Source organism: Xenopus laevis, chromosome 6S, assembly GCF_017654675.1.
Source record: "Xenopus laevis strain J_2021 chromosome 6S, Xenopus_laevis_v10.1, whole genome shotgun sequence".
Taxonomy (NCBI): domain Eukaryota; kingdom Metazoa; phylum Chordata; class Amphibia; order Anura; family Pipidae; genus Xenopus; species Xenopus laevis.
In genome coordinates, this window is record NC_054382.1 from 17,929,023 (window position 1) to 17,942,875 (window position 13,853).

At 39.1% G+C, this 13,853-nt stretch overlaps 1 protein-coding gene across 3 annotated transcripts in view; it reads left to right on the plus strand.

The window, feature by feature from the left end:
- The window catches only part of LOC108719851 (MAGUK p55 subfamily member 7), a 216,991-nt gene that overhangs the window by 120,935 nt on the left and 82,203 nt on the right, over positions 1–13,853 (plus strand). For all 3 annotated transcript variants that reach the window (XM_041567396.1, XM_041567397.1, XM_018269077.2), the window contains one exon: positions 5,574–5,654. In XM_041567396.1, the coding sequence (XP_041423330.1) occupies positions 5,574–5,654 (81 nt within the window). The remainder of the gene's footprint in view (positions 1–5,573; positions 5,655–13,853) is intronic.

Genomic DNA, 13,853 nt, shown 5'->3' on the forward strand with positions numbered 1-13,853 from the left:
GTTTGTTGCCCACCCTCCCCCCTGGCCTACCCGTCCCACTGGGCAAATGCCCCTAACTTGTTACTTACCCTTCTGCGCAGGTCCAGTCCAGGGAGTTCACCGACAAAATCTTCTTTCACGCGATCTTCTTCCTGCTTTGAACGACGCATGCGCAGTAGGATCATTTCGCCGGTACGATCTACTGCGCATGCGCGTGACTTTTGGCGCATGCGCAGTAGATCCGTACCGGCGAAATGATCCTACTGCGCATGCGCCAAAACGCCGTTCACAGCAGGAAGAAGATCGCTTGGAAGAAGATGTCATCGGTGAACTCCCCGGACTGGACCTGCGCAGAAGGGTAAGTAACAAGTTAGGGGCATTTGCCCAGCGGGACGGGTAGGCCAGGGGGAGGAGGGAGGGTGGGCAACAAACGGGAGGGGGGGTGGGGGGTTTGCGCTGACTAGGTTTCCTTCCCCTTTAAAGGAGAAGGAATAGCATTTTACACTTGGGGGTGCCAAAAGTTAGGCACCCCCAAGTGACTACTTTTACTTATCTGACACCCCGGGGCCGGCACTCCTATCAGCAAATAACCGTACCGGCCGGGGTTCTTCAAGCGACCACCATGGAGAGATTCTCTTCCTGCTTTTTCGGGTCTTCTCGCTGTTGCGCATGCACAGTAGAGCGGAAAGTCGGACTTTAACGAAAAAGCCGGCTATTTCACTCTAATGCACATGCATCTGCCCTGGGAAATTTGAATACTAATGAAGCAGGATGAGGATCTCTCCGTGGCGCTCGCTGGAAAAAACCCGGGCCGGTGCACTTTTCTGCTGATCGGAGCAGGGTGTCAGGTAAGTAAAAATAGTCTCTTGGGGGTGACTAACTTTTGGCACCCCAATTGTAAAATGCTATTCATTCTCCTTAACTGCTGGGCGACTAAACTCCTTGTGTGTCAGGTGTCAGCTTGCGTGCCCTTATGGGACACATACCTTGCATAGCAGACTTGGCTTTAGGTAGGTGCGAATCCCTCAGAATTGATACCAAGTGATTTATGCCGACTGGTAGGCACACATTCCAAAGGCAACTTGTCTACCATTTATATGAATAGGAGGCACAGTCAACAAGAGTAATAGTGTTGGTCACAACCGTGAAAAGGCCACTGAAATCTGGAGTACTTGTTTAGGTGGTGTTAGAGTTGAGTAAGAGCTTTCTTGTGTTTCTGCTAGATTCTCTGTAGTTGGTATTAGTTATTGGTATCATATTCAGCTTCAGTTATTCTTAGGCCATCTGGTCAAAGCCTTCCACATGGCCTCTTTTAGCTCTCCAGTTGTTTTATAATGCTCTTACAAATAGTCCGTGACACAATGACAATAATGGAGAACTCCATGTATAGCATAGTCAGTTAGCTCTCTATGTTTATTTCTATTACAAAAAATATTAGCATACAAATATGCCATCCAATGTGTTTCTGTGTTCTCAGTACATTGCTACTGGAAAATGAGCAAAAAGTGCTTTGCATAGTGCATATATATTTAAAGTTGTACAGATGTGCCTCAAATAAGCTTTAAAGTAGCAGGCACATATAAATTGAGGTTGCTGCCCTATAGAGGACTATGATAACCTTCTTCTAGTGTTCTTTTCAAGCAAACAGCTACTACTGTGCAGGAAAAAGTATACTTCTCTCTTGCAAACCTAATTTCTTTCTGGGTGTACTTTTGCAATTCTTAATTTAGGTTTTTGGATTTGTGTCCCATCACTGAATTTATTTTCCATTCGCTGGCAGTGCATGTCAGATTTCTCTCTCATTTGGCCTTCAGATAATGTTACCTAAACTCTTATTTCATCAAATTCTATGTCTGTCCAGAATATTGAATTAGGCTTGAGTTTCTCTTTATTTTAGGGTGCCTTTAAAGTTGTTATTTTTTATGTATTCAGTTTTCAGGATCATTTCCTGAGTAATCGACCCTTAAAAAGTAGCTTCCAACAAAGTGTTCATTCAGTTGGTAAATATCAGATCCATGTGGTTGTCAAGAACTTTGGCATTTGATGTTTAAAGCCCCTGTCTAAATAATAATCGTGTAATAGTAAATAATGTGCGTGTGTGTGTGTACATATATTTATTACTTGTGTCTATCAGGCTGTTTAAGGCTGCACTTATTCCTTTTATTCATTGTGACGCATTAGTGGAGTTTTAGGCGGTGACCTTGGTTAAGTGCTCTCAAATGTCTTTTGTCTGCAGAGAAACAAGGAATAATTTGAGAACAGTTCATCCTTCAAATCAAGGATGCAGGTTAGATCAGGAGTGCCCATACGTTACTAATGCGAGGTCTACTTTTAGTGAAGTTATCCCATTATGATCTACATCCATAAAAGCATTGTTAGCATTCTGTTCCATGGAAAAAATTGCGTAAATATTATATTGATTTTAGGGATGCACCGAATCCACTTTTTTGGATTCTGCCGAACCCCCAAATCCTTTGCAAAAGATTCGGCCGAATAACGAACCAAATCCGAAACCCTAATTTGCATATGCAAATTAGGGATGGGAAGGGGAAAACATTTTTTACTTCCTTGTTTTGTGACAAAAAGTCATGCGATTTCCCTCCCGCCCCTAATTTACATATGCAAATTAGGATTCGGATTCAGTTCGGCCGGGCAGAAGGATTCGGCCGAATCCGAATCCTGCTGAAAAAGGCCGAATCCCGAACCGAATCCTGGATTCGGTGCATCCCTAATTGATTTATAAGTGAATTTATATTGCTATATTTAACAAACAACTGTTTTTTATCTACCCTTAACGTAATAAATATCTGAATGAAAAGCATGAAATTAGAGGGTGATTTAGACAAGCTGTTTGTTGACAGTGTCTTGAGATCTAATGATCACCAGCTAAAGGTCTACTGGTAGATCCCCATCTACCTTTTGGGCACCCCTGAGTTAGACTGTCCATAACTGAGAACTGCAACCCAACATTGTGGCTCATCTTCACTTGTAAAGGTATTTTTTAATATAAATATTCCATGTGAGACTTGAGTGACATCAGTATTAGACTGGAACATTTATTCATTGCTGCTAGAATTTTGACATCAGCATTGTCCCCAGCTGATATCTTGGTTGGTCTTATGCCTGCATGGTTAGTTTGGTCAGGCTTTATGTAAAGAGGATGATCAATCAGCATAATGTGGAGAGAATGTTCTGTGCAAAACCTTCATAAACTTTCTCATTGAGAGAAGAATGCCAATTCAAAAGTTTATCTAGGTGTAGTTAAGGCAACTTTGATAGAACTTGATCCACCACAACTTTGGCTATGCATAGTGGAAGGGACCTTTATAGGGCTCGATGGGAATGGGCTAGTGACAGTGGCTAATTGTGCTAGATAGTAAAGCTGGTTCCATGGTGGTAGATATGGTAGTGGATGAGAGGAAAGACCTGGTGGCCAGTTACAGTGAGATTTGTTGTGAAGGTTTAGTTGCTGTTAGGTGCACCGGAATCCACCGTGGGGTGTCTAACAAAAGGTGGTTTCCGGGGCTGTTAATGATTTTAATATATCTCTGTTCTATAAGCTATAGTGTGGAGAAAAGGTTCTGGGATATACAGTTATAAACTTTCTTCTTTACAGAACTTAAAACTTTGAGTGTGTTATGTAGGATAAGTGAAGGGACCATTAATAGAAACCTTGATGAGTTTGCCATGTGTAGTAGGAGGAACCTATATAGGGCTCGGTGGAAATGGGTTAGTCACTGGGGCACCTGGTCCCAAATAGTGAAGCTGGTTCCATGGTGGTAGACAAGGCAATGCATGTCGTGGTTGGGAGACATGATAGGTCAGTTACAGTAAGGTTTGAGAAGAAGATTTAGTTGCTATTCGGTACACTGGAAACTACAGTGTGCTGTCTGTAACACAGATGATAGCACCCTGTACAGTAGAAACAATAGGTGGTTGGACATAGGGGACATTGATAGAACCTCCCTGCCTATGCTTGGTGGAAGGGACCAAGTCTTAAATGGAATAGTGTAGTCACTTGGGCACCTTGTTCTAAGCTGTGTAGCTACTACATCTCATCCTGGGGGGCCTAGTGGCCAATTATAGAGAAATCTGAGATGAAGGATTAGTTGCTTTTGGATACACCTGCAACAACAGCAATATTTTTATACATCTGTAATTTTTATATGCGTATGGAATGCCTGTCCAACTGTGTGGGTTTCTTCTGGGTACTCCAGTTTTCCCCACACTCCAAAAACATACAGACAGGCTCATTGGATCTCAGTGAAATTTTGTGTTTGTATAAGACTTAGAGGGAATGGGTAAGTCCAAGGGTCCCCAACCTTTTTTTTACCCATGAGCCACATTCAAATGTAAAAGAAGGTTGGTAAGCAACACAAGCATGCAAAACGTTAGTAGCCCCTATGTGGACTGCCAGCATACAGGAGGCTCTGTTTGGCAGTACATCTGTTTTTTATGCAACCAACACTTGCCTCCAAGACTGGAATTCAAAAATAAGCATCTGTTTTGAGGATACTGGGAGCAACATCCAAGGGGTTGGAGAGCAACATGTTGCTCATGAGCCACTGGTTGGGGATCACTGGGTTAGTCACTGGGGCTCATGCTCCCAAACTGTGACGCTAGCTCATCTGCACTGTCATTTTCCTGTGGAGCGGATAGTTTGATGTTTTGATATTTTAGAAGAGTTTAGAGAGTGGAAATGCGTTCTCCTTTGGAAAGACAAGAGTTGGGGTTGTGGGACTGGCATATCAATGGATTGCTGAGGGGCCCCATGAGACACAGTGGCATGTATTCTGTAAGAATATTTTTTAGAATCAAAAGGATTGGGGGTACAACTCTCTTGCTGTGGAATTCTGGGAATTGTAGTTCTGAACATCTGAACGGCACAATCCTTGGTTTTTAGCAAAAGCTTCACTTCAAAATGCGTTGTTTTTTCCCTGCTTATAATTAGCATTGTAAACATTTCCTTTGATATCCTTTTAATACAAATAGGAATGCCGAGGCAGCAGAAAAAGAGGCCGGTTTCAGGCAAGTATGTTGAATGCTAAAATAAACAGACAAAATGGCCGCCCGTGTCAGACCTGTGATTGATGCAATGTTTAGGAGGAATGCTGTGTTTTAGCTGCCTTGTTTAAAGCTTTGTAAGCACATCTTCTGCCGGGTTTTTTGGAAGCTATTAGGATTTTACCACTTCATTCAGAAGTTATATTTTTATAATATTTGTTAACGTGCAGTGTCAGATTTTGATCCAATCATTATACAAGAAGGCCTTTGTTTGCTTGCAAAGAGCCATTTACCTTTATGAAGTGCTGGGCTGTGCCCTCCTTGCCATAAATCAATGTAATCTGAGTGCTGCAATGCCAAATATGATTTCTCCAGTTAAACTCGGCTGAAAGAACTGGCTTGAATGGGGTCCCCGGGGGCCCAGAACAGAGGAACAGTGATTAATAGGCTGTTTTGTGTTCACGTGGCCCCTGTTGGAGCACACTGGAAAGCAATCACTTCAGACAAGATAGATTCTCAGTTGTCCCTGACGCCCGGGTGAGACAATGCTCTGCTAATGTTCTGTGGTGTCAATTCCATCTCGTTCACAGCTGGCGGAGGAACTGCAGAGCAAGTCGCTGAACACTGAGATCAGAGAGCTGCTGAAACTACTGTCAAAACCAAATCTCAAGGTGAGGACATGTTACACCTGCACCATCCACGCACAAAGTCTCTATTAATGGCGATATGAAAGAAATTGCCTTATTTATATGAGAGCCAACATTTTTTTGTAGGTACCGTATGTTCTTTCAAGGGAAACTTCAATATTTCACTTTTTTGCAACCTTCTTGGAAAGTCCATGGCTCATGGACAGTAACCCCTAAAAACTATTTGGTGGCAGGTTTCAACCTGTTTTTTTGTAAAGCTTTTTATATGAGTAAATTTGACATTTTGTTCCCTTGTTCATCTGCAACTGCAAGCAGTGGCTCATACAAGGTTACGTTAGTGCAGCTGATGCCACTGCTGTGGTCACTGGAGGAGATTTCTGCTCTGTCCCAACATTGGATCAAATAATTCTCTGGGTACAAGGGCCAAGTTTCTATGAGCATTGCTCTAAACTGAGAATATTTGTCCAAGGCACAATCACAATTAAATTTATTGTTTTTTCACCCCCAAAAAAATAAATAAAATAAAAATATATATATATTATACTCACGCACACACAGCACTGTGTATATTTATTGAGCATTGTCTCCTTGATAGATAGATAGATAGATAGATAGATAGATAGATAGATAGATAGAGAGATAGAGAGATAGATAGATAGATAGATAGAGAGATATTATAGATAGATAAATATGATAGATAGATAGATAGATATGATAGAGAGATATTATAGATAAATAGATATTATAGATAAATAGATATTATAGATGAATAGATATTATAGATAAATAGATATTATAGATAAATAGATATTATAGATAAATAGATATTATAGATAAATAGATATTATAGAGAGATATTATAGATAGAAAGACATGCACTTTTACATAAATCAAAACAATCAAATTACTGGTCCCAGCGTAAAATTCAGTAGTTGTATCGCTGTGAATTCCTAGGAGCCTGTGCCACACTCCCAAAAGTACACGATAAAGTCAAATTATTGGAACAAACAGCTTCAAAGCAGTATTTTCAAACTGCATGTGTTTTATTAGCAGTGCAACACACTACATGTTTCGGGTGAAACCCTTTTTCAAGTGTATATAGTGTACATAAATCTACAGGTATGGGACCTGTTATCCATTAACAATGCTATATAGAGGGGTGGCTGTCTGACTTTTTCAAGCTTAAGCTTCCCTTGGATGTCAGACTTTTGGTCAGGGCCCCATTAGTTCATAACATGTTGATATACACATGATACAGGAAAACACCGGTGTATTAGCCGGTCAGCCATAGTTCCAAGAATATTTATGGCAGCAAATATGTGTTCAACCTATTTAAAGTTCAGACTAAGTCCCTTTTGCCATGGTTCCAGTCTCCACAGTTTGGGGAACCACTGCTATAGAGCCAATGTTTTCAGACACTGCTTCCTCAGTAAGGAAACCTTACTACACATTTACTACTTCATCTTTGGACCTTAAACATTATAGCCCTCAAAAGGCTCAGACAGCACACAAACGCTTGCATTATAACCTTGGTTGTTTTTTTATAACAAAGAAATGTAATGCTTGTCACGATTATAGGTAAATTATAGAGGATTAAATAAATTATAGAGGTGAAATTAAGTTATATAAATTGTATAACAGAGGTAAGCATTAGGAATTGTTCAGTGTTTAGATAAACTCATCACCTGTCCCATCAGTGCTAAAATCATCACATTCCATACATTTTATTCCTTCTTACTAAACATGACTTCAACCATTTCTCAGGCTAATTTGACCACCAGAGAGCACTACATTCATAGGTTCCGTAGGGAAAAAGAATCCTTTTGGGAACATTGTACTGTAGCTTTAGAGCAAGATTAGTGACACTCAGTAAGCATTTGGCCATTGAATGCTCATCCCATGTAACATGGGCATAATAACTCAGTGAGTGTGTGCTTTTCCAGTGCAGGGTGAAATAAAAAAACAATCTAGTACTGCAGATACAGGATTTAAATTCCATTTCATGCATCCATTATCCTTTTGGCTTTTCTGACAGAGGAAAAAATGGGTTTTTTTCCACTTAATTTTTCACATATGATGCATCATCTGCCCATAAAAAGCTGTATTTGTTAACTTTATAAAGTATTATCCATCACATTGATGACAGTTCCCCTTACTGGCTGCTTTGTCTGACAATATCCTGAGTGCTTGAGACCCTTAGATAGGGCAGTGATGGATTTCTGGGAAGTATCAGCACTAGGGGTTTCATTTACTATCAGTTAACCAGCAAGTAAAGGCTGAGTGATGACAGGTGAATGGCCAGATCACATGAGGTTACCATTTAGATGGTCACCGGTAGCGTTAAAGCCTTAGTAATTACATCCAGAGAGATTGTCTTAGATGCCTGTATAAAGGAGAAAAAAAATCATATAAATGTCCAGCTGTCAAACTGTGTAAAAAGCATCTGGAATCAGGACATAATGTGTTCATATATGTGTTGCCTGTCGAGGACGGCTGCAATCTTATCTGCCGCTGGAAACATTTCTCCTGACACCACTTGGTGTTATCTATAAAACAAGAAAAACATAAAGATATATCATCAGTTAGCTGGATGCAAAGTTGGTTTTTCAGGGGTAACTAAGGTTAGAGACAACTCACATTAATGGGATTTGAAAGGGGAGCAGTATCCCAGTCCCTAAGGCTACGATTCTCCGGCCCTGTACACTGAGAACAAGTTTATAATGAATATTTGAAGGCCGGCAGCTAACTTGTTTGTATTGCCACTAGTAGCAGCAGTCAAAGCATCATGAACTGGCATGGGTGGCTTCTCACATTACTTTAGCCCCAGGCAGATAATAACCCTATTTATTTACTACAGGTATTGGACCTATTATCCGGAATCATCGGGACCTGGGGCTTTCCGGATAATGGGTCTTTCCGTAATTTGGATCTTCATACCTTAAGTCTACTAGAAAATCGTATAAACATTAAATAAACCCAATAGGCTGGTTTTACTTCCAATAAGGATTAATTATATCTTACTTGGGATCAACTACAAGCAACTGTTTTCTTACTACAGAGAAAATTTTTGGATTATTTGATTATAATGGAGTCTATGGGAGACGGCCTTTCCGTAATTCAGAACTTTCTGGATAACAGGTTTCCGGATAACGGATCCCATACCTGTACTAGAATCCCTAAATTGAATTTGTTCTGCTGAATTTCTTCCCTTCCACTCAAACAGCTCACTGTGCATTAACCAACCTGAGCTTGAGATCTGACACAATATACAGTATATATATATATATATATACAAAAGTTACAATACAAGACTAATTACTAATTAAAGAAATTTAGGTTTAAAAAAACACATCCTCCGAGTACAACTTTTTAATTTAAATGAAACCTGCCTAACTACTAGTTGATCCAGAGGAAGGAAAAAAAACTACTTTAATCCTCTCCAATTTGCATCAGAGGGAAAAAAAACATTCCTGACAATGGCAATCGGACCAGTCCCTGGATCACCTTTGTTCATTTCAGTAATCCTCAAATACTAAAAAGCCACCCAACCCCTTCTTATGCCTCTCTAATGTATAAGCGAGTTTAAGGAGAGAATTCCACAGCTTCACAACTGTAACTGTAAAAACCAGTTTTGAATATAATGAAGGAACCTCGTTTCTTCTAATCTGAATGGATGCCATCCTGTCATCTGGAAGGACCTACTGGTAAATAAAGCATCAGAGAGTTTGTTATATGGTTTCCTTATATATATATATAATATATATATATATATATATATATATATATATATATATATATATATATATATATATATATATATATATATATACATAGATATCATATATTCCATTAAAGGGGAACTATCTCAAAAATAGAAATGTAATATAAGTTTCAGCATACTGAAATAAGAAACTTTCTAAATACAATGAATTAAATATTTGGCATTGTTTCTGAAATAATCAAGTTTTTTTTTTTTTACTATTCCTCTCTCAGCATCTGTTTTTCTTCATTGTATCTTTATGCAGCAATTATATCTTATAGGGGGGCTCCCTTTCCTAGCAGATGAATTAGAGATCACTCAAATAACTAATTCCAGTACAAACATTCCAGTGCTTTTTGCACAAATCCTGCATGTAGAGAGACATGATGTCTGGTGATTTTAATAGAGTGAGCTCTAATACATCTTCTAGGCAAAAGGAGCCCCCCTATAAGATATATTGGATCTAACGGTCAATGAATATCTGACACTCAACTGCTGCATGAAGACAGAATGAAGAGAAACAGATGCTGAGAGAGGAATAGTGAAGATAAACTTGATTATTTCAGAAACAGTACAGAATATTTAATTGATTGTATTTAGAAAGTTTCTTAACTTAGTATGATGAAACTTATATTAATATTAGTTCCCCTTTAAGCTCCTCTTCTCTATTGTAAAACATCCCCAACCTGGCCAGCCTTTCTTCATAATTTAGACTATCCATATCCTTTACTTGCCCTTCTTTGTCTAATTAAGTAATATTCAGAGCATTTGAGACCAAAACTGCACTCTATATTCTAGATGAAACACAATAACCTAATTTTCTGCTTGATTATTTCTGACAAAAGACTAGGGATGCACCAAATCCACTTTTTTGGATTCGGCCGAACCCCAGAATCCTTCACAAAAGATTCGACCAAATACCGAACCGAATCCGAACCCTAATTTGCATATGCAAATTAGGGGTGGCAAGGGGAAAACATTTTTTACTTTTTTTTTTCTGATAAAAAGTCATGCAATTTCCTTCCCACCCCTAATCTGAAATGCAAATTAGGATTCGGTTCAACCAGGCAAAAGGATTCAGCCGAATCCCAATCCTGCTGAAAAAGGCCGAATCCTGAACCGAATCCTGGATTCGGTGCATCCCTACAAAAGACAGGATCCAAGATGGAGCACTTGTGTGAACAACTTGGATTATTACTGTGATAGGGCTGCTGTATGTGCGCTGGTAGAATAATGTCAATATATAAAATACATACAGCATTTCTAGCCATATTCATTTTTAGGCTTTAGCTTTGGAACTGAGCATTCATTCTATTAAGACCCACCAATTCCACATTCATAAAAATGGAGTCATAAAATTGGATTGGCCTTTTAGTGCTTTAGGAAAACTATTTGTTTTTGTGTATCAGGTTTACAAATAATATCCCTGCTTTATCCCATAGACCTTCTGACCTGTTCTTGTTGAGTCAATATGAAAAACAATATATTTTTTGGAGCCAAATGAAACTCGAGTATATTCTGTTTATTTTATTTATTTATTTATTTATTTGATATACTTGGTTTATAATGTGCTGAACCCGTGCTACTAAATGACATTTTCTGGGCTTTATGAACTGCTCTGGGGTAAAGTGCTAAGCAGCAGTTGTTCCGCTGAATTTCCTTCAGAAAACAATAAAAAATGAAACTTTCGTGTCTTTAATAGTCCGTGTTTTTCACTGTAATTAAAATGTAATGGATGTTAAACTATCTGGTTGCATATAAAGAGTCCGCAAAGGAAGGAAGCCATTCTGTTAATAGTTTTTACTTGTCTACAGTAATGGTGGGAACAGGGTGGGCAGAAAATGGCCACGTGTATCAGCCTTCAGTATTGTGTCGGTACAGTCACAATGTGGTTGGTGAACTTGTACTAATTTTGATCTCTGCTGTTTATATTTGTCATACCTGCAGTGTTATAACTAGATGCACTGGGATGGCCGAAGACCTATACATTGAGCAACCTAGAGCTATATTACTTTTTGAATTCCTATAAGAGGCCATTATTTCATGTTTTGTTATTATTATCTTATGAAAGCTCTTGATCCTTATGCCTACAGATGATCAAAAGCATTTTTGGGCCCTTATCTATCTCTGCATATATTAGTTGATTAAATACATTTTTTCAACCAAACACATTCAAGCTCTGTGCTGACGTGGCAGGGAAATATGTAGATGTAAAATAAAAATATGATTAGTTAACACCTTTTAGAACAGCTAGAGATTACATATTTACTGGTATTTTACCAGCTGGGCCAGTGAAATACTGGCCAGACGGCATTGATATACCGTCATTAGATATTTGGTGCCATCTGCTTATGGTCCACATCAGTGCAATTCTTCTTCTGGCCAAATTCACAATATCTGCATGTTGATTGGTTGGGTTCATCTGTTCCAGTGTCCTATTTTAGGGTTAACATCTGGCCTGTCTGATGCAATGAAGCTTGTGGTGAATACTGGATAATAGCTGATTACTTTACCCTGCCCTTATGTAACAGAGTTAGTTAATCTCATATGTCCTTGCAAGGTCACCCATTCCGATTAGAAGAAAGGAGGGTCCGCCCAAATTTTCGGAAGGGGTTTGTTACAGTGAGAGCTGTGAAGATGTGGAATTGTCTCCCTGAATCAGTGGTACAGGCTGATACATTAGATAGCTTTAAGAAGGGGTTGGATGGTGTTTAGCAAGTGAGGGAATACAGGGTTATGGGAGATAGCTCATAGTACAAGTTGATCCAGGGACTAGTCCCATTGCCATCTTGGAGCCAGGAAGGATTATTTTCCCCCTCTGAGGCAAATTGGAGAGGCTTCAAATGGGTTTTTTTTTTGCCTTCCTATAGATCAACTAGCAGTTAGGCAGGTATATAGATATAGACTTAAAAGGTTGAACTTGATGGACGTGTGTCTTTTTTCAACCTAACTTACTACAGTTAGGTCCATAAATCTTTGGACAGAGACAACAAATTGATTGGAAGGCGTTTCATAATACAGATGGACAATGAGCCGAACATACAGCCAAAGCAACCCAGGAGTTTATGAAAGCAAAGAAGTGGAATATTCTTGAATGGCCAAGTCAGTGACCTGATCTGAACCCAATTGAGCTGAATTTCACTTGTTGAAGACTCGGGCAGATTTACTTATGGTCAAATATCGAGGGTTAATTAACCCTCGAATTCGACTGTCGAAGTTAAATCCTTCGAAGTCGAAGGATTTCGTGCTATTCGTTCGTTTGATTCTAAGGGTTTTAATCCATCAATCGAACGATTTTTGTTTGACCAAAAAAAGATAGCTAAGCCCAAGGGGACCTTCCCCATAGGCTAACATTGACTTCGGTAGCTTTTAGGTGGCAAACTAGGGGGTTGAAGTTTTTTTTTAAAGAGACAGTACTTCGACTATTGAATGGTCGAATGATTTTTAGTTGGAATCGAAGTCGTAGTCAAAGTAGCCCATTCGATGGTCGAAGTAGCCAAAAAAACGTTTTTCCTTTATTCCTTCACTCGAGCTAAGTAAATGGGCCCCTCAACGTTAGACAGAAAGGCCCCCAAACAAACAGCAACTGAAAGCCGCTGCAGTAAAGGCCTGGCAGAGCATTAAAAATGAGTAAACACCCAGAATCTGGTGATGCCCATGAGTTCAACACTTCAGGCTGTCATTACGATTTTAACCAAGTATTAGAAATGAACATATTATTTTTCATTTGTCCAATTACCTTTGAGCCGCTGAAATGAAGTGATTGTGTTAAAAAAGGCTTTAGATCCTCACATTTTTATGCAATCTTTTTGTTCAACCCGCTGAATTAAAGCTGAAAGTCTGCAGTTCAACTGCATCTGAGTTGTATCATTTACATTTATAATTAGGGATGGGCGTTTTGTTTCGACAAAAATTTGCCGCCGACGCCCATTAAAGTCTATGGGCGTAAAAAATTTTTTGTGGACGCGCGTCTTTTATTTTGGACGCACAACGCCATACGAGTCTATGGGTATCATTTTTGCGGCGAAACAAGGTGAAAAAATTCGCCCATCCCTATTTATAATTCATTGTGGTATTGTACGGAACCAAAGTTAGAAAAAAAGATTTGTGGACCTAACTGTATGTTACTGTGTTCTTCTTATGCTAATATTGGTGTAGCTGTATAAGACTATACAATATTTGTCTATACACTTCTAAACCGGGAGTCCAATACTTAATTATTGGACCATCAAAAACCCTTGTGTGCTGTAGCCCTTAAAGATACTTTACAAATAAAAAAAACCTGAATAGCATAACTTTGAGGTATAGAAAATGGAAACTACTACCCTTTCCACCAGCATCACATCACCCGGGTTAAACTCTGACAAATGGTATTAGGAAAGTTAAAAATAAGTTTATAATGATTTAATGGCTCTGTGTAGGAAGAAGTGACTAATTAAATATATTAGCCTGATTAGGTAATT